Source organism: Bombus impatiens, unplaced genomic scaffold, assembly GCF_000188095.3.
Source record: "Bombus impatiens unplaced genomic scaffold, BIMP_2.2 scf_0647, whole genome shotgun sequence".
NCBI lineage: Eukaryota > Metazoa > Arthropoda > Insecta > Hymenoptera > Apidae > Bombus > Bombus impatiens.
Genome location: NT_177066.1, coordinates 710,356 through 734,319, shown reverse-complemented (window position 1 = coordinate 734,319; position 23,964 = coordinate 710,356). Strand labels below are relative to the sequence as shown.

The following is a 23,964-nucleotide window of genomic DNA, read 5'->3' as shown; positions in this document are numbered from 1 at the left end:
AATTACAGAAAAAAAAAAAAAAAAAAAATGGTACGTGGGACGAAATGAAATTTTCTCAAGGAATAGTTTCGTATCGTCGTAATGCACGTTCGATTTGTTTTTCGAGGTATTTTCTTCTTTCGAGTTACGTCATCGCTTTGTAAAGGTCTGTGTTCGATTTTCTCTGTTAATTGCTTTCTTTGAAAGCGACGCGCATTATGCGCCGAGAAGGTCGATTAAAAATACCGAGATACAAGATAATATTTCAAGATATCTTACACAGCGTAATAACGATAAATATTGTTTCCGGTAAGATAAATCACGACTTACGCTTATCTCATCGACGCCGAATTGAATACGCAGGAAGAATACCCAGGGGTTTTGCTTGATTAAAGAGGCAGAACGTAACAGCGCAAAGAGCGTAACATAGGCCACCGGATGTCCGCGGATCATTTGACCGGAAACTGAAAGTTCGCGCATCGGCGTAATCGAGTCGGCTCGCCGCATGTTAATCATACTGCAATCGCCCGCATCCTACGTTCAAAACAAGAACGGTTCCCCGATAAAAGCTCTTTAAACTCCTGTTTAGCTTTCTTGGAAAACGCGTAGGCTTCGTACTTCGTCTACGAACGTACGGTTTGACGAAGCGGAAAAAAGGGCGGGCGATGGAAACGATTTCGAGAAATTAACCGAGAGAGAAACGGAAGAAGTACAACCCACGACTGGAATCTCTCCTTTGCTCTTCTCCCTGGCGATGTTTAATTTAACTGATTCCGCGCCGCATACAGTATTAATGTTTTATCGTTTCTCAGGAAATTCGTTCTATTTTTAGTCGCGTATTTTCTACTTTCAACAACTAACTAACTAAACAATTGTGTATAGTCCATTACTATCGATTGATAATAGACTATATCGCAACATCATCGTAACGTAGAGAAACATAAATTACAATTAAAACATTTATACACGGTGTACATGTGTACATATACGAATGGAGATGAAATGATAAATAGTTGCATTTATATTCTTACAGCGGCAAAGAAAAAGTAAGAGATAACCGAGTATACGTGATATGTATCTTAGTGTGTATGCAAAATCCATGGCGATGAGTGGCCGCGGAACGCGTGTGACGAAAGGGTATTCGTTCACGAGTCTCGTGTTCTGACAAATCGTGACGATCTCTCGCGACACCGTACAGCAGTCAGTCATTCATGAATTGGCTCGAACTGCTGCTCGTTTATTTATACCGGCTGATAAATCGCTACGCGGCACGTAGCCCAGAGCGCACGGCACGCGCTTCCCGATACTGTGTCATGACGTATTCCAGTAAAAGTAGGTGTATCAGTTTTGTAAAACGATACTAAACCACCGGCCCCCCAAGAATAGTAACCAGGAAACGGATCTAACCAATCGATCCGCCGTTCTACCAACTTCCCCGCCTTACACGTCTCTATCCCTCTTTCTCACTCTCTCTCTCTCTTATCTTTTTGTCAGGATATAGGTATCTCTAGACTTCAAATAATCGTAGATCGCTTTCCTAGTCTTTTCATTCGTATGTTGCAATACCTGTCAATGAGCTGTAACCGATCACTGACAATAACCCGATAACGATTCATTCTGACAATTTACACGGTTCAACAGTCCACAACCAAGTATAAATGAAATTCCGATTGCACCGGAAGCAACTTTGTGCCAATACAGCGGTAACTGTTACTCGATATACCGAACTAAATCAACGACCGCGTTTATCGCTTCATCGTCTAAATAACCGATATTTCAGACCGGAAACATAAAACACGATTCATCTTTTTTTTTTTTTTTTTTTCAAAGTTAAAAGGGAACTGATACCATAACGTTTTTAAATCTATACGTTTTACGTACATTAATATTATTGCTTAAAAGAATTGCCTACAATTGTGTCTACATTTCTAGTATGTAACTAATCGTAATTTTAATAAGAAAAAGCCTGTAACAATAGTAACATTGTTAAATTATTATCAAAACAATAGTAGGTACAGAGTGACTAAAATGATTCGATTTTCATTATTCGAGGACATGCGAAAATACAGTTCTTCCTTTATACGAGTTCGTACATAAAAAAGAACACTTCCGCTAGCGATGAAATACATTTCACGAATGACGTCAGGTGCAAACCAGTAGGCACGTCCCGGTTTTTGGTGCATGTACTAATGTCAATATCAATGAGACGCAGAGCCGTTTTTAGGTTAGGTGTGCGCACGTGCGAGCCACAGAGCGCGCGTTTATTATTCGTTTTTACGCACGTCAGAGTGGAAAGCACACGCGACGAGACAGGTGTCCTGTTTACATGATCAAAAACAAAAAGGAAGAACCAAAGAAAAAAAGGGAAAGGATGATTAAACGATACGCACCTGATTCCAAAGCTTTCTTTCCAGAACTCGGCCGCATCTGCTTTAGTAATACGGAATTTATGTCCAGCAAACACACCGTTTGGGAAAATGGCCTTCAATTCGGACAGCATGTGGCTAAATACAAGGCTAAGTTTGGTCAAATTTCTACGATAATGCGAAGTTTCATCGAACATCTTTTCTTTGCCTTCCTTGAACAACTTGATCGCTTGCTTGCACTTTCTCATAAGGTTGTTGATGAATACACAAAAGTGTTCGTTGCTATGTAACACCTGCATCCTGTCTTCGTATTTGCTATATATCAGTCTCAATCGTTGATACGTATCTGGTAGGATATCCAGGATAAACGGTGGCGAATTTTTCAAATTCATCCTCTGATGTTGACATAACTTGACTACCTTGTCCATAAGTTTCCAGGTCTTATCCAACATTCGCTTGTCGGTCGAAAGTTTCGGCAGTGTCATAGGATCAGCAAAACGACCATGAAGCTTCTGGAAGATCGAACCTATGTGTACAGCTCGAGTACGACTGCTATGTCCTCCCGACGACATCTTGACGTGTGCGTGCATATCCCACGACACCGGGACTCCTTGGTGCTCGCTCTCGATGCGAGTCCCGCGCACTTTTACACTTCACCTTCGACAAACCCACCGACACCTTGCTTTAGGTTAGCTTGCCCTGCACTCGCGTGATACAATATACTGCATTTCCTTCAACGAGACGCGTTCATTACCTCGACGACCTTCTCACGAAGTCGCAGCCACGAGATATACCATAACGTTGTACGATACCACATCCTACTCTTTCTACTCCGTACTGACAACACCGGATACCTACGAGTCTACACTGACACGACCAAGCGTGCCCATAGCTCGTTAATTATGGTTTCACTCGCCTCCGCGTGACGCTTTGTGGCGCTCTTATAGCGCGCTCTATTTAAACACTGACGACTTTTCCAGATTACATCTCTTATTTTTTTATTAATCGCTTGATTGAGTGTCAAAATTGAAAAAATAAACACAGTGGTAAAACAAGACGAACGTGTATTTCCAGTGTTTGATTTTATGATACAATAGTTGTAACATTATACATACAGGATTTTTTGTTGATATAACAAATAAATTAAACGTACAAAATAAAGCGACGGAAATAGTTGAAATTATAAAAATTTAATTAATTGTAAATCTTAAAATATTACGAACGCTTACAATCCTACAAAACTATACAAAACTATAGCCCTGTGTCTGTTAACTTGGCAGTAATGGTTCGAGAAATATCACGTTATCTTGTATCAACAACAAATAAAAAATAACGAATAAATGGATTGTTTAAATTATTGTATATGTGCATTGTTTCTAGTACTTTCTTCTCTGAAATTCCGAATAACTTGGTAGCTATTTACTGTGTCGCGCTTCATTTAATTAACTATATTGATTTCTTTTGGCAAAGTTTGAAAGTATAGGTAGTTCTACTCAATTGAATCAAAGCTGTCTTTACCTGTATTACTTTTTTGTTTTTTAATCGGTTACTGATGGTCATATTTTGATCTACTATTTATAATTAAAGCTTGGTAATCATACTCCTATTTGCATTTGTAATACAATATAGGCTATCTGCTATCTAAGTGATCCTCCATTGTAACAATATGAATGTTGTCACCGATTTTTCAAATAATAACTTAATCGTAACAAAATAAAGCTTGTCATTAAGAACCAACTTGCAGGGACCGATGCCAATACGTAATATCTTTCGTCTGGAACATTAAATAAGCAAACACATTAAAATTTCCCGAAGATTCCCAACAATTAATTAGAGCTTTCATATAAAATTCAATTGTTGATTTTGAATTAAGTTACGAAACCACAGGCTCTCACATGATTTCACTCATACATAGATATACGTACGCTTATAAACAACAACAAGATATTCGAGGTCATATATTTATTTATAAACAGAAGTCTGGGACAAGGATTTAAGGTAAATGTTAACAAACCATTCCATAGTATCAAGTAGTTATTAGACAATCTAATACAAATTAAATTAATTTTAGCATTTTACAGGGAAAACCCATTGCCATCAAACATACACCGACTCTTTTTATTTATGAGCATGATACATTCACAATAAGCGCATGCAGGTGAAGGATAGGAATTCGATAACGAATTAAATTACGGCGGAAAGTGAGGAATATAGCTTTAAATGTACCTAAAATCTCAGATCTTACTTGCTCGATATTATAAAATTTACCTGTCATTTGGTCAGATCTCTTTACTGCCGCCCAACCTAAACTTCTTTCAACTGCCATTTTCCATTTTGTATACCTAGCATCTCTCTCTATAGAAAGAAGAAAAACATTTCGTAAAAGATAAAATATGGATGTTATTAAATTTGAAAGTTTTTTACCTTCTGGTGTGGTCGTTGGTAAAAATGTATCACTGGGCACTCTTTCTATCTCTTCACCTTCTAATTCCCAAACATCTATACCTTCTGCATGCCCTGCAGCCATTGCAGCACCTAACGCCGTGATATCCGGCATCGTTGATCTGACTGCCAATAAGTACAAACATTAATGCATACGTTTATTTATTTCTGGTAATACTTAATAAGGTGTACTTACATACTGGCGTACCGCAAAGATCTGCTTGCAATTGCATAAGAAGATTATTCGTTGACATTTTTCCATCCGTATTTAACTTAGTCAATGGAAAACCACAATCTTTGTACATAGCTTCTAAAATATCTCTAGTTTGGAAACAAACAGCTTCTAATGATGCTCTTATTATATGCTGTTTCGTTGTAAATGCAGTAAGACCACAAATAATTCTGTAAAAATATTTTTAAGTAAACGATATGTATATCGATTTTATATGTAGCAAGACTTCATAAAGTTGTACTTACCCCCTCGCATCTTTTCTCCAATATGGAGCGTACAGTCCTGTAAAAGCTGGTACAAAATATACGTCGCCAGTACTGAAAACACTTTGAGCCAAATGTTCGCTTTCGTGAACATCCTTTATAAGTTTCATATTATCTCGCAACCATTTAATAGCAGCACCTGCTACTGCAACTGAACCTTCCAGCGCATAAATAGCTGGACTATTTGGACCCAATTGATATGCCACTGTTGTAACTAATCCATGAGAAGAATGCACACGCTAAAAATTGTAACAGTTTATAATTCCTAATCAAATACTGGAACGAATCACACTATATTATCTATCTATATTACATACTGTCGTTCCTGTATTGCAGAGCAGAAAACATCCACCTCTATATGTATTTTTCGCTTGTCCTTTCTTTAAACAATTTTGTCCAACTAACGCTGATTGCTGATTTCCTAAAATCTAAAAATATGAAGAGTCTTATATGTCTGACACATACATCAATTTTTTCAAATGTCTGTAGAAACATAACTTACACCAGATATAGTAATACCCTTCAATGGACCAATCGCAATACTTCCGTAAATTTCAGCGCTGCTTTTAATCTCTGGCAATATTTGCATAGGAATGTCGAAATATCTGCATAACGTGGGATCCCATGAGAGGGTCTCTATGTTCATTAACATGGTCCTCGACGCATTAGTTACGTCAGTAATATACAATCCACCATCTTTGCCACCCGTTAAATTCTGTAACCATTTTTCAATGAATTCTCTGGATCATGAATGTCATCATCTATCATTCCTTTTGCTGTAAGGTATAATAATTGTTTTCGAATCCTAGACAAGCTCTACGTTCAAACGTACAGTACTCACATACCCAAACGATCCAGGTGTCCATCGTGCCCACTTTGCATCGCTTATCTCGCATCGCTTTTCTAACAGTGGGCACGTTATCTTTCATCCAACGAATTTTTAGTGCCGAAAAATACGGGCTCACTGGTAAACCGCATAGTGGTTTGATATGATTTTTACTTTGATCCGGAAACTTGGCTATTATCTGATCGACGATCGGATTCGTTCTGATATCAGACCACACTGGAATAGTAGAAGAATTAATAAGCATTATATTATATTATATTATGATATTATATTATGTATATATTACATTATGATTATCAAGACACACCTATCGCATTATATAACGGTTCACCGGTCGTTGAATCCCACGCCAATGTGGTTTCTCTTTGATTTGTAATACCGATCGTTATTATTTCGTTTATCTTCAATCCAAGCACATCCAATTTCCGAACAACATCTTTGATGCACGTCTTTACCGCAAAAAGAATCTCTCTCGGATCCTGTTCCATCCATCCTTCTTGCGGACTTATTTGTTCTATGTCGATTTGATGAGATGCCACTTCAGCTATGTGTTTTGCATTGAACACCTGCAACGCAATTCTGTTTTATTTCCATTTTATGTTCCTCTTATTTACGAAAGGTATAGATTCAATTAGTAAACCATTAATGTTAACAACTCTATATACTCGAGCAATGTATACATTCATAGCATGGATCATAACGGTTGTTACAATCCAAATTAAAAAAGTTATAGTGTAAGAAGTACTATTCCAGTTTAAATGATTTCTGTCAAGAATAGCTGATAGTAAAAGGATACTACATGAAACATCAACTCAAATAAAGTCAACGTCGAATAACTATACACTGTACTGTAAAAATGTCTCACCACAAAGCGAACGGTCCGTGTGCCAACATCAATTACTCCGATAAGAGGGCCCGATTTCTTCGTCAAGTTTGGCATTGTATCTAAAAAGCAAACGTAATATTATTACAGCGTGACGTTTACAAGATCTGGCAAACACAGTTTTGAATTGTAAAGTAAAAGGAAAAAGGTGAACATGCCATGTGCAATGCACGTCTCACAATTTTATTCAAACGGTGTTACTTGCAATCTGATTTAACGATTCCGTCGTAATTCTGTTACACAAAGAGAAGGATTAATAACATAATAAATGATATGCTCTTTTATCATGCTTCATTATGTCCTTTGATAACCCGTGAGTAGGTTGAAACGATAGTAGTAAAATTAGAAACCAACTTGATACGTGATATGCGAGAAAATCCTCAAAAGATTTCTCTTAGTCAATAACGCGGTTATTAATCTTCCAACGTATTTGCAAAGTATTTGGTAATCTTCGTATATCGAGTTTATGTCATTAAATTTATCTAATGCTATGCTATATTGTTCGTTAAATCGTTATACAATTGTAAAAACCTGTTTTCCTTCAGATTTTCCATACCATTTATACACATATATGTACGAACGTAGGCTTGCCAATTTTAAACAGAATTCATATGGACTATTCTTCGATCGTTCACCAATCAATTGTTTTTTATTTAGTCTAAATCGTAGATCTTAGTCACCAATGTAAGATAAACCGAAGTCTGTTGCAATAGTTCTAAGTTCAATTTTCTCCACCGAGTCTAGCCTTCCTTGTACCGATGTAATGTAAGATTAAAACGCTTACTGATTAAAGATAAAAACACTTTTCGGTCGACTTTATTATCTCGACACCTTCAATTACACATCACGAAATCTCTCGATGAAAAAATCTAATATCGTTTTTCCCACTTTACAAAAATCTTTACAGGAATTCAATGAAAATTTCACGGAAGATTCTCCCCGTCGCATCGCGTAGTACGAGAGGAGCGGGAGTGAGCGTGTGAGTATCGTTGCGACTTTTTAAATCGGAATAGAGCAATACGGAAGAGGCATGATTTCATTGTCGCTGAAGGCTAATTACCTCTTCCTGCTCTTGACCTGTTCTCCACTTTGCAAAATTTAAGATACGTACCTGTTACAAAAATACTGAAAAGCGCTTCGATACGTTAACGAAATATATTGAGGTAATTAATAAAATTATTAAATGCGGTTGGTACCCCTTACGAAATTTATATCGAGCGATGAAATAATTCGCCTGTGAACTTCCGGTTCTATCGCTACTATGTGCATATATATACTGTGCTTCAGTATATGAACTTTAAACTGTTTTTTCGATTGTCTCGATGTTTCAGGCGGCTGTTCTTTGTAAATCTATAAGGAAGATCGTGAAGAAGCGATAATGGAATTCTTCTACAGATAAAACTTCCTCGCGATAGGTGAGCAAATGGGTGGCGAGAAAAAGAATTTGTCGGATAAAAATTAATTGAAGGAAAAATCAAAACTATATAAACAACACGTTAGTGAAATGACATATGGAATTTTTGTCGTCTTTTTTGTTCATTTACTTTGCTGTTATGTAAATCGCTTGTTTATGCAAATATTATACAGTTTTGTAATTATAAAAATATCGAGACGTGCACAAGCAACCAGTAGCATCATTATCAACGTTGTTTAATTAACTTCATTCGTTCTAATCGTACTAATTTTTCCTCGACGTCGCATTGATTCGACAATATAATTACAACATAACTTCAACATCATATGCCTTTTCAAAAGGCCACTATTAAATCCTGTACCCTCCACCAGAGGGACACTAAAAATGCGATTGCTCGAAAGACTTTAACCATTATCCCTTTACAAAAACACCTTCTGACCTGTCTTCCACTATCCTGGACGATCCATCTGGAACCACTCTAGATAGTTTTACTAACAAATCGGAGACTGGTAGACACCGAAACACACTCTTATACCTTCCTATCGCAATGGACTCTCGATCTACCTTCCACCATAACTGCGCTCAATATGCCATATACCGCCATCCATACTTTCTTAAATCGCAAATTTGCTCCATATTATACGAATTAAAATTTCCGACCCAATTTTGTTCTCCTACCAAGACAAAAGTAAACCGTGTCGAACGACCAAGGTAACTAGGTCTCCTACAATTCTCCTGCAGACTTGCTCCAATTTAAGGCACGTATAACATGCGATCTCGGTGCATCGAGAGCCTACAGCGCTCATCTATACAGATATATAGATAACGATAACCCGAGATGCACACGCGGGCTCGAAACGTATCATCTTTCAACCCGAATGCATCGTGATAAAAATGGGCTAGATTGCCCAGCCGCAGAGGTTCGCTCACATTTACAAACGACGATGCGTCGTACAAAATATTTTGTCCTGAACTGTCTACACGATGTTGCATAACACACTACTGCTGCTATAAACGTGCATTTTTGCCTGTCTGCATCTGTCTGCGAACAGGTTTAGGCTTTCGACCGAGTTATGCTATCGATTTTGTTCTTCAATGGGAAGAAGTGAACGAGAGCCCTGAGGAAATGAGGCCCGTCTCATTGTGCAGAATAAAATCGTTACTGAAGAAATACTTTCGCATTTTTAATTTGGGTCATGCTCGAAATTTGAAGATGTCGTTCTTTGCTTAATGTACTGCGACTGGGACGTAAATACATCTTTCTCTATGATTCAAGTTCCCTGTTGCTCAACGTTAACGAATATGTACTTTATATAACATCATTTATATAGATGATAGTTGTTATATAAATAGTATAGTATATAAGTAGAAATAAATAATATAGATAGTAGTTTATATAAATTTCCCGTTTCGGAAGCCAAAAACTATTTTTTGTATGATCGCGACCTACCTTAAATAACTGATTTGATTACGTTTGCCTTCAAAACGTCCATACGCAATTAGAGAGTGTTTGACACATACTTTGGCAGAAGAATCGGCAAGATACGAGACTGTCAATCTCGTGAAACTTCGCGCGACACGTTATGCATCACCTATCGTTGCATACACAATGCCAATGCTCCTTGTTCCGATTGCAAAACTCCATCCATCGTGTTTAAATACAAATATATTTATCATTCTTTGAACACTACCAATAACTAACCCAAATAATAATAATGAAGTTTGGAAATTTAAATAACCTCATTTACGACGTTAAAGGCGATCGGTCTGAGAATGTAATCAAAATCATAAGCGCGCGTTAAATTGAACATTCTTTCTATCAATCGTTCCTATCCGCTATGCACGCGCGCATAAATATATTTATATCTCAATTATACTGTATTCTTACATTTTTAAACAAACTACTAATGCACTGTATGATCATAAGTGCATATATTATCACGTTTTCTTCGACAGATTCGAATTTCTCATTTTTTACCTTATCTAATATTTCTATTTATATCTCCCAATTTTTGAATTCCAAACAATATCGACGGTTCGAAGATCGACGTTTCTCTATCGTTTATTATCGGATATGTCTGATAAGAACTCTGGCTCCACATATAATTCCCGATAAAAAGGATTAACTTACAAGGAATTCGACAACTGGACGAGCACAAGAAAAATCATCGATCGAATGCTGCATCGATGTTACAACCTGCAACGACTTGCAGGATGGCTTTCTTTTCTAATTTTCCAAAACTGACAACGATGTAACGATTCCTTTTTATATGTTACAATTTTATCGAAGACAAATCGGCCGGACTCACCTTTCTTGTTGAACGAGTAATACTTGAAGATACTTGTTCTGCGACCGGTTTGCGAGCGGTCTAGCTCCGGGTAGCTCGATACGTCGAACGTCCCATCTTCGTTCTGTTTCATTTCTTCGTCCACTTCTGAATTCCCGTTTTTATTTGCAATCCCATTCACAATTTCTTCCTCCATGATCGATAGATCAATAATTTAGTGGAAGCAGCACGCGTGCTAATTCTTCGCGAAACAGAAGAATGTTTGCACTGTTGACTTTTTGTGCCCACCACCACGGTCAGAGTCAAATGATTCGAACACAGTTCTCCGACTAGAAAAAAAGCGAAGGTCATTTATTAAAATCGTGTTTATTAGCACATCTTCCCGATGCATCGGACGCACTTCGACCACGAGAATACGCGCGAACCACCGGTGCTTTTGTTCGTTCGCCTTCTGCTTTCCTTACCTCTTGCTTCGTCTCATCACAAAACTTATTACGTACCGTTCCAAGTTACGTTCCTTCTCGTTTCTCTCACTCTCTCTCTCTCTCTCTCTATGTTTCGAAAGATACTTGTCCATTTGTCGCGGTTATCGTCAGCAGCAACAGCGACATTCTAAAATTAACTGTCTATCGTTCGATCCCACCCGCTTTCTCGTAATTCACACGTCCCCTATTACCATTGCAGATTATCCGCTGTTATTAACATTTTCATGAATTCCCGCGCTTTTCAACTGATCCATTCATATCAAAACTAACTGATCGCTACTCGCATGGCCTCGTTTCGGTTTCTCCATCAGTGATGTTCAATTTTGTATAGTTATAGTAATAAAGAATTGACTCAATCAGTCTTAATCTGATTCAAGAATCACGGATATAAGCATTCGTTAAACATTCTTGTGGCACAATTGTGATTGTAGCTTCATTTAATAATTATCTAATTGTCAATATATAAAATAAAATCGCAAATACGTAGATATAAATAGATGTCTATATATATGTATATATATACATATAGGTATGCAATAAAATGCATCGTAAAGCAAACCAGAGTAATAGAATCAAAATAATGCTACTGCTGCTGTGTGAATAAAAGTTTAACATAACAAATACTGTTCAAAATGTAGACTCCGACAAGTAAAAGTTAATACTACAATTTATATAAAAGACGCAATGAAACGATAAAGAATATTAGAAAAACAAAATTTAATACCTAGACGTCGAAAAATAATAAAACACAGTTACTTATATACAAATGGCAAAAGATAGTCTATATATAACGCTTCCACGGTGATAGTTTTACATGAGTTAAGCAAGCAAATTTTTGTGATACGTTCATAAGGTTTTAACCATAAAGTACCGGACACATAATGTGGTCTTGTAAAATGGCCCCAATATGCGCTGATCGTACCCGGGAAGCATCTGACTATCCAACAGTAGCTTTAAACGTTCATAAGGTTTTAACCATAAAGTATTAGAAAAACAAAATTTAATACCTAGACGTCGAAAAATAATAAAACACAGTTACTTATATACAAATGGCAAAAGATAGTCTATATATAACGCTTCCACGGTGATAGTTTTACATGAGTTAAGCAAGCAAATTTTTGTGATACGTTCATAAGGTTTTAACCATAAAGTACCGGACACATAATGTGGTCTTGTAAAATGGCCCCAATATGCGCTGATCGTACCCGGGAAGCATCTGACTATCCAACAGTAGCTTTAACATCTTACTCTTATATATAAACTGAACGCAAAATCGGACACTAACGAGAATACAACAGGCAATCGTAGCCACCTAGTGGCAAAATGAGAACTAAAGCTTCTGCTATTATTCACAAGTCGCTGTATTACTTGGCGCGAAAATACAAAAAACTATTTACGATGGTATAAACAAGCAAATTACCATCAACGTGCACATAATGTCACTATTACATTATATAAAAATTACTGACCGATTTTACGTTACCCATACATATGTTCGTTTTTAAACAATTCTTATTGAAATAGAAGATTTAATTCAAAATAGAATTTAAATACATTTCTTTATAAAAATTGGATACAAGTTATGATATTATAAAAAACGAATTATTCATCCGATAATTGTAGTGTGATTGATTAAAATAACTTGTCTAAATTAAAATACTTGCAACCTTATTTAACCGCATTACCGATTATATTTGGTGCCTGTCTTTTAGCATGTACTTACATATGTAAAACTAATTCATTTTCTAATATGTGATGTAACTCGATCTTTAACGGACGGAACCGATATTAAAATATACTGCGATACGTAGTGATGTATAAAATACAGAAGTCAAGTATAATCACGCAAGTTTGCTTTTGCAAAATGATTGTACACTACATTTTTCTTTTTTCCAATATCTTGTCATGCAGCAATTACCCATAAAATTGACTCAAATATGAAAGCTTTTGTGCATAAGTATATCTCTATGTATAAATCAATGAAATATAGTAACATCTCGTTTTAATATATTCATATATAACTATTTTACGTACGTCACCCACGTGCTATGGAATTATGGGATTGTTATATCATCTTGCGAATTACAACAATGAAAAAAAACACGAATTATAAATGAAACATCTTTATTGAACAGTTTCTCGTGACTAGTGATTATATTCGTAAGAAAAGGAAAGTTGTTGAAGTCATCACAATAAGAAAAACGCGTTAAATACTTACGAAAATGTTACAGTTGACAACCGGCAGAAGAACACTTAACGCCCCAGTGTGAACGCAGGTATGATCAGTAATACACGATCATCGACACGTTTTCTAATTTAACGCATATCTGGCTGATAGGTAATAGGAAATAAAAATCAAAGAATATTGGCGGCACACGTAATAGAACATATTACTTGTCATATTGCCTACTCTACTATGCCATAGCTTGTTGTCGTCTGGTGGAGAACTCAAGACACTAGTAGCAGCTATGTGTTGAAGGTAGCGCAATAAATGGCGATGTTCAACGTGGTAACACTGTATTTACACAACTGAAATTCTATTTCCGATGTTTGAAATATTGTATTAGAACGCATAGACGGATTGTGATTAATGTTTTCCTCGAAAAATTGATGTGAATACGCTTTATTTTTTTATAATTATACATAGATACCATAATTGTAATAAAGTAGAAATAAGATATAAATATTCGGAATAAAAATAGGACATATTAATGTAAAAATATATGAGCTACTAAATTACTGTGAAAAAATTAAAATAAAAAAGATATAAATAAGAAACAAATCTAGGTCATTATATTATCTATTATTTATTGTCATTTAGCATGGCAGCACATATTATCACACAAGCATTTCATAGTCAGGGAAATTGTATTGATAAGGTTATGTTTACATGAGGGCAACCTTACAATCTTGTCAGTATTACCAGATTTATGTTCTCTATTGTTTTATATTATATAAAATTAGTAAGTTGTCACATAACATGGCATACGAAAGAGGAGTCTGATTGGTTATTTCTGATAGAACAAATACAATCATAAAAATAAACTTGCATTTGGCTAAAAGTTTCAACATTTGCAAATAAAATCATATACACAGAACTCTAAACCACGATTATATAAACAGGTTTTATAGAAGATAGGTTTCACATATGAAACACTTATATATTGATGCCTAGGGAAAATTATCTCAAAATTGAATTATGGCTAGTTGTGAAATATCAACATGAAAAACAGGAAGGTTTGCATTCTGCGCATGCGTGACATGGTATGAACGCTTAAAAAAAGATAAAGATGCTGTACCCATATCTGTCTACCTCAAGAACATGAACTTTGTAGACCATCCATGTGATTTTTCACGACTAGACGTGACTCAATTTTCAGACGATTTTCCCTACTCCAGGTTGAGACCTGTTTATATGATGGTGCTCTACAATCTGCTATCTCTACTACTACTAAACTAATTATAAAATAGCGTAGTTGTATTAAAGTATAGCGAATACATGAAAAATAACCTTTAAACTTTACTATTATAACCACAAAACTTAATATTATGCGTGTAACTTAAACGTAAAATGATTCCAAATTTAAATACACATCAACAAAATGTTGACGACCCGGTTGAAGAAATGTTAAAAAAAACTGGTTGTATGGAATTGCATTATGAAGTTCAAGTATTAACTTTGTTATTATATTATTACATATACACATATTATATGTGCAATTATGAAATCATATAATGTAAAAATATTATTAATTTTTTATTACATTTTTAGGAGTGTATAGTAGAAACTCAAGATTGGAGAAAGTGTCAAGAGCAAGTAAAAAGATTCAAAGTGTGTATGGACAAATATCAAAAAGAAAGAGAAAAGTCATACTTAAATAAATAAACATGTCGTTAATGAATTATGTAAAACGTTTGTTTACTTATCCTATAAAATATTCAAAAAGTGAACATTATAAAATGGCGCTAGTTGTAAGATCAGACATTACCATGGGAAAGGGAAAAATTGCTGCACAATGTGCCCATGCTGCAGTAGAGTGTTGTCGTCAAATATCAGCTAATGAAGAATATCAGCAAATATATGCATCTTGGTTATTACAAGGTCAACCTAAAATTGTATTACAGATATCTGATAAAGAGAAGTTAATGTCATTGGCTAGTGATGCTCGTAAAGCTGGTTTAATAATTTCTATAATAAAAGATGCAGGTAAAACTCAATTAAAACCTGGTACAACATCTACTGTTGGAATTGGGCCTGGTCCAAAGCAAGTAATAGACAATCTCACTTCACAATTAAGGCTATTATAAATTTGAGTAAGATTATTATTGTTAAAAGTATATAAAGAAATAATTAGTTGGCATTGTCTAAATAAATCTATAATTGATTTGAAACTTTTATGTTTTAATTAATACTTTATTAATTATTAATGCTTTGTTTTTCTACGTAGCTTTCATACAAGAGGATATCAACAAAATGTAGTTGTTAAAAACTCTATGTATTAAAAGATATACATACAGAATATTTTTAATTAGAACATGTTTAGTTATCGCTCTATTTTTTTATAATATAATAACATACAATCTTGCATGCAAGCTTATGCCAGCATAATTTGCACATTTGTCTTTTACTTTTGAAATTACCAATCTAGGAATAATAGGTACATATTTTCAAAATTGATTCACATACATTAATTTACAAACTTTCAGCAATATTTTAAAAATAGAATAAACATTTGTACATATCCTATGAATATCAAATATTTTGATCCTCTTTATAAAATAAAAAAGCACTGCTATGCATGAACAATTTTTTTAGAATTATTTTATTTACATTTTCTTGAGTGTGAGATTTTTATGAATGAATCTAAAGAAAATGTTATAGTTTTAGTTTTCTGTATTGTAATAATTTATTTTTATAAGTATTAATATATTTGAATTATTGTATTATTATATCTTGCAGAATACATGCACACAATTTATAAGTATACCAGGTAAATATTTTATTACTTTAATACTTGATTTGTTACAAGATTGAGCAAAAAAGTTATAGTTGCCTATAAGAGCATAAATAAATGTTAATGAATGAAACTCTCACATAAAGCATCACAGTTTTATATGTTTCAAATAACATATATTTGAATGTTTTGTAGTGCTATTTATTTAAAAGAAAAAGTAAAAGTATAGTTATAGACCAAAAAATATATTAAGACGATAACAGCCATTATTAAAATACATATAAAAGATATATTTATGATAATCCTATTGGTTCAAATTTTAACACAGTATTTACTGCAATATAATACTGAAAAAATTATTAATGCATATAGAATACTTTTTATGAGTACCTTATGTATAATATAGTGATGAATAATTTCATTTATGTACATTAGAATCATACATGTTTTTACAAATATATACTAATAAAATAAACATAAAGACAGTCAATTAATTTATTTTCAGCTTTCATACTTTTCTAAAATGTGCAATGGAACAGTTTTCATACAGAGCAAATATACATAAGTACAGAATGTGGAATTAGGAATAAACTGAGACATAAATGTTTTACAAATACAACTGTGTATGATTACCTCATTGAAATTTTCACATATAATTAATAAATAGTGATGGATGAAGTATTAAGAATTAAATTAGTACTTGGTGTTAAATTCTTATGATCAAAGAGTATGACATGAGCAATCTAAAGTTGAAATTTGACATTACAGGATTGTATTTACTAGTATTGTAAATAGTAAAAAATATGAATAAAGACTATACATATATAAGTACCATTATAAATAACATGTAATCCCTTAGATATTAGATACTGATAGCTAATTATTATTATATACAGTAGCATAAAAGTTATACAGAATGTTTTGTAAAATATGGTAAACATTTTAAAGGGTATTTCTACAAGTTAAAATAAAACGAAAGTGAAAAATAGAAAATTGCATTTGCAACTAATTGAATTAGTTACTGACGTGTAAAAAACAATAAAAATATTGTGAAAGCTTGGCAAGGTGATGGTAACTTCAAGCCACCAATGCAAGTCTGTGTCTATTGTTCTGATCTTTGATCTAGAGATGATAAACGTTCTTTAAACATATTTAGTAAACAGTATGTATGTTCCATAATGATCATATTTTCATTTGAAAACGACCTCTAAGATATCGTCACCGTTTCTTACTTAGAATAATTTCAGAACGACAGAATTATTGTAACAACGAAACCGGAACGTTGGAAAAACTATTTGACGTAGTAACTTAAAATCTCCTTTTTATTTATATATTAATTCGTAGTTAATAACTTGTAGTACTAATGTCGATTTAATTTATTTCTCTGTAGTTGTTCTACCTTTAGTTGTTCTTGCTTTCTCACTTTTTATTCCGTGTATACCCGTGTATATATAAATATTACTGTGTGTAATAGTTATTTTTCGTTTGTTTTGATATGTGTATATTCTCTCTGTATTGCGCATATATCATAGCACCACTTCCATCCATCCACATTCATGTAAAGAACTTTACTGTAGCTATTTTAGTTGATTTCTATTCTTTATTTTTGTCTTACTTTGACTTTTAGAAGTACCCTTTAAATTTTGTACCATCTTTTAGCAAACACCTTGCATAGAAGATAACAACATCTATTTATATCTACAAACTGATACAACTCAATCATATGTCTATATTTTTCCTAAATAAAAAATTATTTAAAGATACTCATATCATACTCACCAATTTTTTTTATTCTTCATTGTATCAATTATTAGCTTCCTATCACAAATGTAAATTTGATTATTAGTATATCTCTAATTACACATTGTTCAGAATATATCAGTCTCAAGTATATAGCAGAGTATTATCAATTCTATAAAATTTTTGTTATTTGGCAAACAGTATGTATCAAACTATAAGTTTGAGTTTTCATATCTGTAATTCTTTGCCTTTTGTGCCTTGACATTAAGTAATTATTTTAGTAAGTTCTGGAGGTTCTACATAATTATTCAATACATGTGGCGCTTCATTAAATTCATCAAGTTCATCCCCATTATCTGCTCCTTGTGCAAGTAAAAAATATTGTTCACTTCGAGTTGGCCAAAGTAAATGTGCCATTACACAATATGCAAAACAATCAGCAGAGTATGTAATACCTATAACCATAAAGTTCGCAGGTAAAAATGGTGTTATATTCAAAATTTTATGATGTACTTACCCAATAGAAGTTTAAACCTCCACAATGCACTTACTTGAAGGGCAATAAGTGCTATAATAGGTAAGTAAATAAACCAAACCAATGAAGATGCACCAAAATGTAGTAGAAAATTTAATTTCTGAGTATTATGTTCATATGTCATAGTGTTTCTAAGTTCACATAAAAACCAAATCATTATTGCACTACGAAATAAAAGTATAAACCAGCCTGGCCATGTTTGATACTCATCAATATCTTCAATAATATCAACCTCAGTCTAAAAATATTATCTTTGTACTTAATTGAAATTTCATTTTCACAGAAGGAAATATGTATGAATAGAAGCATACCATGTTCCACACATATAAGAGAATATGAACTACTCCATAACAAAGCCATATAGTAAAGACCAATGGCTTCCATGTCAATTCCATTCTAGTTACAGCCCATCCTTTAGCAAGTAGGAGAAGAAGTAACATGAATGATGTCTAAACCACATAAAAATAATTATGTAAAATTAAAGTATTATATGTTATTTGATTATAAATAATAAAGAGGACAAAAATTATTTATTAAAACTCACTCTTGATAAAATATCAAAAATATCTCCAGCAACTTCTAATTGTTCATATCCGACTCCATCAAGAGCAAATTTCAACACGTGTATCAAAATTAAACACACTGCTATAAACTCTAATAATAAACTAGCTGTGAATAATCTTGTTACAGGATGCTTTTGTAATCTTACAGCATATAATTGTAGTGGCACAAGTATAATGTAACACATAAAAAACAGCAAGTACAATTCTATAGTATTCTGTCTATCATATGAAAACTGATATGTTAAGCTATTTAGGCCACTAGTATTTGGATTTCCATTTACTAGCCAAATATCATATTCTAATTCATCATGTTTATCATAGTATTCCCACTGACAAGTAGTTGTATTTCTGTAACATGCCACTAGACTCATATACCAAAAACGTGGCTGCCAAAAATCTTGTATAACATATGTAAATTGATATCCCTTTACAATGTTCCATATGGAATCTTCATCTGGACATAATTTACCTTTTTGGCAAGGTATTCTCCTTCATAAAAAAAGACATTAAGTAATTGAAGTTTCTAATGTTACTTTGAAGAATTATAAAACAGAATTTAGAAAAACGACTTACCTCAAAAAGTCTTGTCCTTTTTCATTACAATGCATATCGTAAGAACTTTGATTCAAAGTGTTAAACATAAGAGTACAAGCAGTGTTTTTGTCTCTTAATGTACGATTACCATAATATTCTAAAAAATAACCACGATCTAAAACTGCCAATGTTATTGGAGCAGAAAAGTTGCTTTTCGACGTTACATTGCCGAAAATATATCCAACTGAATCTTTTTGACGATGACGATCAGTTTTTTGAAAACCGAATTTTATGAGAAAACGGAAGAATTCCTTTGTATTAAAGGTACCCGAAATATGTGTACTTTTAACATAGTTGATTTGTGATATGATACACAATGTAAAGTAAATTAACAAAATTTCTCGAAGTATTAACATTGTTAAGCGCAACTCGATATCTCGTTCCTCAAATTAGATGTCAAGAAGCATCAATTTCATAGTTTTTTAACATTTTCCTCTTATTGAACACAGCTGTTAAAGATAACCGAGTACGCACTATATTCAGTCAAATTCCATGTCCATCAAGAGACGCCACATTTTGAAAGCGTCAGTGTAAAGATTTCACAAACACAGACACATTCATATGTATATCGCGATATTAAAAAATATTACTACAAGATTTATTCGTTAAACGTTAATGAGCCATACTCGTGATTTAACCTCGGTTTTCTTATTGATTTTCCCCACCCAAAGAGACCGACCGCTGCAAAACGTTTTGTCACTACTATTACCGCACTGTTCTCATAAATTTTCGCGCGCTTACATAGGATACCCATGCTTCGACTAATCCATCCTGTTGATCTTTATTTATTTCAAATTCATTTTTACGTTCAATTACGTAAATGTAATCTTAAATGTAAAAGGGCAATAAATTCACTTGTACATATTTTTTTGTAGATTAAACAATTGTCACATGATATGCAAGTGAAACATATATCGCAAGTTTATGTTCACATTATATAATGAATTCATTGAAATGCAAATTATTATAAATATACGTGTATGTATTCAAAGAATTGTATTCAAACCCAAACTCAATGCAATTTTTATGCAGTCGAGACATAACCTCAATGTGAAAATTTAGTAAAAATGTATTGCAATTTATTTACAAAAAAATTAACCAAATTAATATGTGTATTAGATATAATTTTATTTTTATCAATTTTTCAATAAAATATGATTAAATGTAAACAATTTTAAGTTAAAGCTTGCTGTATTAACATAAACTGTTCTATTACTGTGCCTAAATTAAAAGAATGAACCATTATTTATCTTTAAGCATATGTATACATATTCTATGTTGTGTAACTTAAGTATAAATAATTTCTTCAAAGTTAGGGTTGCTATCGCTAAATGAAAGTACTCTTTTCGAAGTTTTCAATGATTAAAAAATACCATATGTTATTTGATGAATGATTTCGTCAAATAATATTCTTTCGTAACAAAGCAACTAAAATTGTTGAAATTTCTTAAACTACTGGCGCACCCTATGTAAAAGTATGTTGCTTTTATTTATAACTTCATTTCTGAACATATCATTTATTATGTTTATATATATATATATATATGTATACATATGTGTGAATAGTATTTGATTAATTATATGATAAAAAATGCAGATCTTTTCTTCTAATTTGAACACATACACATTAAGAAAAAAAAAATTGAATTTAAGAGACGAAGGCTAAAAAATAACGAAATAAATTCCATGTTACCTGATTATTGTTTTACAAAATACTGTGACACCAATAATTGGGTAAATAGGATATTTCGCTGTCTTAATAAAGGATTATGTTACTTTACGACTATAAAAGATTATAGTTAAAACAAGATGTCTACTTTAAACGACCAAGCAACACTCTTATCTCAAATAAGTAGATGTTTTGATAATTTTGCACCACTTTTGTGTTAAAATAATTATGTTATATACCTACATTATAACTGTAAACATCATAGAAATCATATATATTACAATTTATATAAGGGAAATTCAAAATTTTGTTATAATAAGACATGAAACCATTTTTTACGCGCAATAGATGCTTAGTATCCATCTTATAATGCAATCTTTATGTCTGCATCACATGATTTATATTGTTATTTGTTTTATTGTTATTTATATTGTTAAGTGTTTTAAAACTCTAAATAGCTAATGCGATTTTTATAAGAATAAAAATTGTTCACACATGCAATACCAAGCTCGTGTTACCATCACATCATCGATATGTATATTGCTTTCCTTTTTATAAAATTTCTTTTTTCCACAATAACTTTACCTAGCTGAATTTAATATTTTTTTCAAAATATATTTTGATTCTAGCAAAGAAATGAAAATCAGACTTGATACTGCATGAATGGTATTAAATAACTTGTTTTTTTATATACTAATGAGGTTATGACTTTTGTGCATCACATTCGAAACAAACGTATTGAATTAATTCAATTAATTTTCTTATAAATTTTTACCATTTTACCATTATTCTATGGTATCAATGTACGATTCATCTAAAATTACATCAATTTTATACCATAGATCATTGAGTTATAAAACATCAAGACAGGCTTCGTCGTCCATTCTCTTGAAGACTATGCATTTCGGTAGTGTCTATTTTAAACTTGTAATTTCACAACTATTAATCGAATTTTCGCGGAAAATGTTTGATAATCAGCAGCGTTGGTTCCATTAGAATGATTAACAATGAAAATTACCGGATAATTTTGCAATAATCAAAGGATTTTTACTGTTTTTCCACAAGCTATCCTGACGCCGTGAAGAGACACTCGTTCGAAAATCAGGCTGTGTATGAAAGTAAATAATATTTAGCAAAAAATAAAAGCCGTTGAATAAGACCTGATACACGTGGCAATTTACTCATGCATTTATTGTACCTCGATCGATGCATTATTTTAAATAATCATGCATTAATTCAACCGATTATTTACCGCTTCACCGTTTTTCGAGAAACTCAACGTTCAACATATTCAGTAGGCTACTCTCTATGGTCGGCAGTCACAAACGTATACAGGGGTAGTGTGCGTCAGTAGGCATTGTCGGTATACGTATTAACTGTGCTCGGTATCTGTTGCTGAGAAACATTTCATTTCATTTGGTTTCTCAAGGAGATTATTTGCACCTATAATTGAAAAATGGACGATAAAGCTGGGAATAGCTCTGTGGAGAGTGCGGAAAACACCAGTTCAGTGAAGAAGGCAGCGAAGCCGAAGTCTACAAAATCGCAGCGGCCAAAATCTTCGCATCCACCAACTTCTGAAATGGTAAACGCTGCCATTAAGGAATTAAAGGATCGTAAGGGATCATCTCTTCAAGCAATTAAGAAATATATTGCATCGACATACAAGGTTGATGGAGAGAAATTGGCACCATTTATTAAAAGATATTTGAAGTCAGCCGTTACCTCTGGCGCTGTTGTTCAGACAAAAGGTAAAGGTGCTTCTGGATCATTTAAACTGTCTACAATTAAGAGCTCCGAATCAAAGAAGATACATCGAACTGTCAAAGTATCGAAACTGAAGAAACCCAAGAAATCCGTAGAGAAGAAAACGTCACCGATCCGAAAACCTGTGTCGCCGAAGAAGTCGAATCCCCCAAAGAAAACCGAAGAAGCTAAAAAATCGACAGCTGTGAAGAAATCTACTGTCAAAACAGCTCAGAAACCTGAGAAAGTTGAAAAAGTTAAATCTGTAACTGAATCTAAGGCTATATCAAAGAGTAAAAAGACAACTAAAGCACCAGCAGCTAAGACAAGAACCCCAAAACCCAAGAAAGCTGCGGCTTCCAGAACGGTGAAATCGGCAGCAAAAAAATAATTCCTTAATTTTCAAATTTTATTCTAAAAATAAATGGCCCTTCTCAGGGCCACAAATTCATATTTGATAAGGAACAACTCTTAAACAACTTCAACAGTATTCGTTTTCATCTTTTTTATTTTTTTACACGATAATAAAAAAACCTAACCTAGTCATCAATTTTAAGTTGCCCAAATCTATCCTCATATTACATATTCTCGATAAATTGGAAATAATATAAATAATATAAATTCGAAAATTTGTATTATTTGACGTTGATATTAAATCAACTCGAATTTTAATTACAAATTCCTGAAGAACTATGATTTTAATTTGAAAATTATAATTTTAAGTACAAAAATTATTACTTACTATTATATAATTATTACTTAAAATTATTATTTACATTTTCGAAATTTCGAAAAATAATGTCGCGTTGTGTCATTAATTTCAATAATTCTTGTAAGCAGCTTTGTAGAACGACGACCAACATGTTTATTTCATTTACAATTTGTTTTAGAAATTCGATATTTCGTATCGGGTATTATCAATGGAGAAAAGAAACACTTGCTATTTCTTAGACCTCTCTATAA

General features: G+C 33.1%; 5 protein-coding genes across 12 annotated transcripts in view; 2 read left to right on the top strand and 3 right to left on the bottom strand.

Moving 5' to 3' along the window:
• The window catches only part of LOC100745466 (E3 ubiquitin-protein ligase CBL-B), a 17,201-nt gene extending 13,981 nt beyond the window's left edge, over positions 1–3,220 (bottom strand). For both annotated transcript variants that reach the window (XM_003492129.4, XM_012389576.3), the window contains exon 1: positions 2,370–3,220. In XM_003492129.4, coding sequence (XP_003492177.1) covers positions 2,370–2,935 — 566 coding nt within the window. In that variant the 5' untranslated portion in view covers positions 2,936–3,220. The remainder of the gene's footprint in view (positions 1–2,369) is intronic.
• Positions 3,221–3,392: 172 nt separating this feature from the next.
• On the bottom strand, positions 3,393–13,707 carry LOC100745268 (glycerol kinase). Of its 3 annotated transcripts, XM_003492127.4 has the most exons (12): positions 13,418–13,701; positions 10,736–11,043; positions 6,995–7,074; positions 6,437–6,695; positions 6,128–6,345; positions 5,785–5,997; positions 5,600–5,710; positions 5,265–5,521; positions 4,984–5,189; positions 4,770–4,913; positions 4,614–4,700; positions 3,393–4,119 (listed from the first exon to the last, which is right to left on the bottom strand). In XM_003492127.4, the coding sequence occupies exons 2-12, from the start codon at positions 10,908–10,910 to the stop codon at positions 4,022–4,024; spliced, it is 1,848 nt and encodes a 615-aa protein (XP_003492175.1). In that variant the 5' UTR covers positions 10,911–11,043; positions 13,418–13,701; the 3' UTR covers positions 3,393–4,021. The 3 variants fall into 3 exon arrangements, with proteins under 3 accessions (XP_003492175.1, XP_012245000.1, XP_012245002.1); XM_012389577.3 differs by having other exon boundaries at positions 4,614–4,913; positions 13,418–13,707; XM_012389579.3 differs by lacking the exon at positions 13,418–13,701 and adding an exon at positions 11,179–11,237 and having other exon boundaries at positions 4,614–4,913.
• Positions 13,708–14,371: 664 nt separating this feature from the next.
• LOC100744941 (peptidyl-tRNA hydrolase 2, mitochondrial) lies at positions 14,372–16,341 on the top strand. Of its 4 annotated transcripts, XM_033322575.1 has the most exons (3): positions 14,391–14,869; positions 14,972–15,513; positions 16,160–16,341. In XM_033322575.1, exon 2 carries the CDS (start codon positions 15,088–15,090, stop codon positions 15,505–15,507), a length of 420 nt encoding a protein of 139 aa, XP_033178466.1. In that variant the 5' UTR covers positions 14,391–14,869; positions 14,972–15,087; the 3' UTR covers positions 15,508–15,513; positions 16,160–16,341. The 4 variants fall into 4 exon arrangements, with proteins under 4 accessions (XP_024225652.1, XP_033178466.1, XP_033178465.1 ...); XM_024369884.2 differs by lacking the exon at positions 16,160–16,341 and having other exon boundaries at positions 14,372–14,598; positions 14,972–15,730; XM_033322574.1 differs by lacking the exon at positions 16,160–16,341 and having other exon boundaries at positions 14,392–14,869; positions 14,972–15,730.
• Positions 16,342–16,625: 284 nt separating this feature from the next.
• On the bottom strand, positions 16,626–19,942 carry LOC100744701 (integral membrane protein GPR180). 2 transcript variants are annotated; one of them, XR_001102530.3, is made up of 6 exons: positions 19,566–19,942; positions 18,974–19,481; positions 18,741–18,878; positions 18,412–18,667; positions 17,934–18,349; positions 16,626–17,859 (listed from the first exon to the last, which is right to left on the bottom strand). XR_001102530.3 is itself a non-coding variant. In XM_012389662.3 (5 exons), the coding sequence occupies exons 1-5, from the start codon at positions 19,940–19,942 to the stop codon at positions 18,159–18,161; spliced, it is 1,470 nt and encodes a 489-aa protein (XP_012245085.1). In that variant the 3' UTR covers positions 16,626–18,158. The 2 variants fall into 2 exon arrangements, 1 of the variants encoding a protein (XP_012245085.1); XM_012389662.3 differs by having other exon boundaries at positions 16,626–18,349.
• Positions 19,943–22,590: 2,648 nt separating this feature from the next.
• Positions 22,591–23,552, top strand: LOC100744819 (histone H1A, sperm-like). Its single transcript, XM_012389467.3, has one exon. The coding sequence runs from the start codon at positions 22,712–22,714 to the stop codon at positions 23,390–23,392; it is 681 nt and encodes a 226-aa protein (XP_012244890.1). The 5' UTR covers positions 22,591–22,711; the 3' UTR covers positions 23,393–23,552.
• Positions 23,553–23,964: the final 412 nt, after the last annotated feature.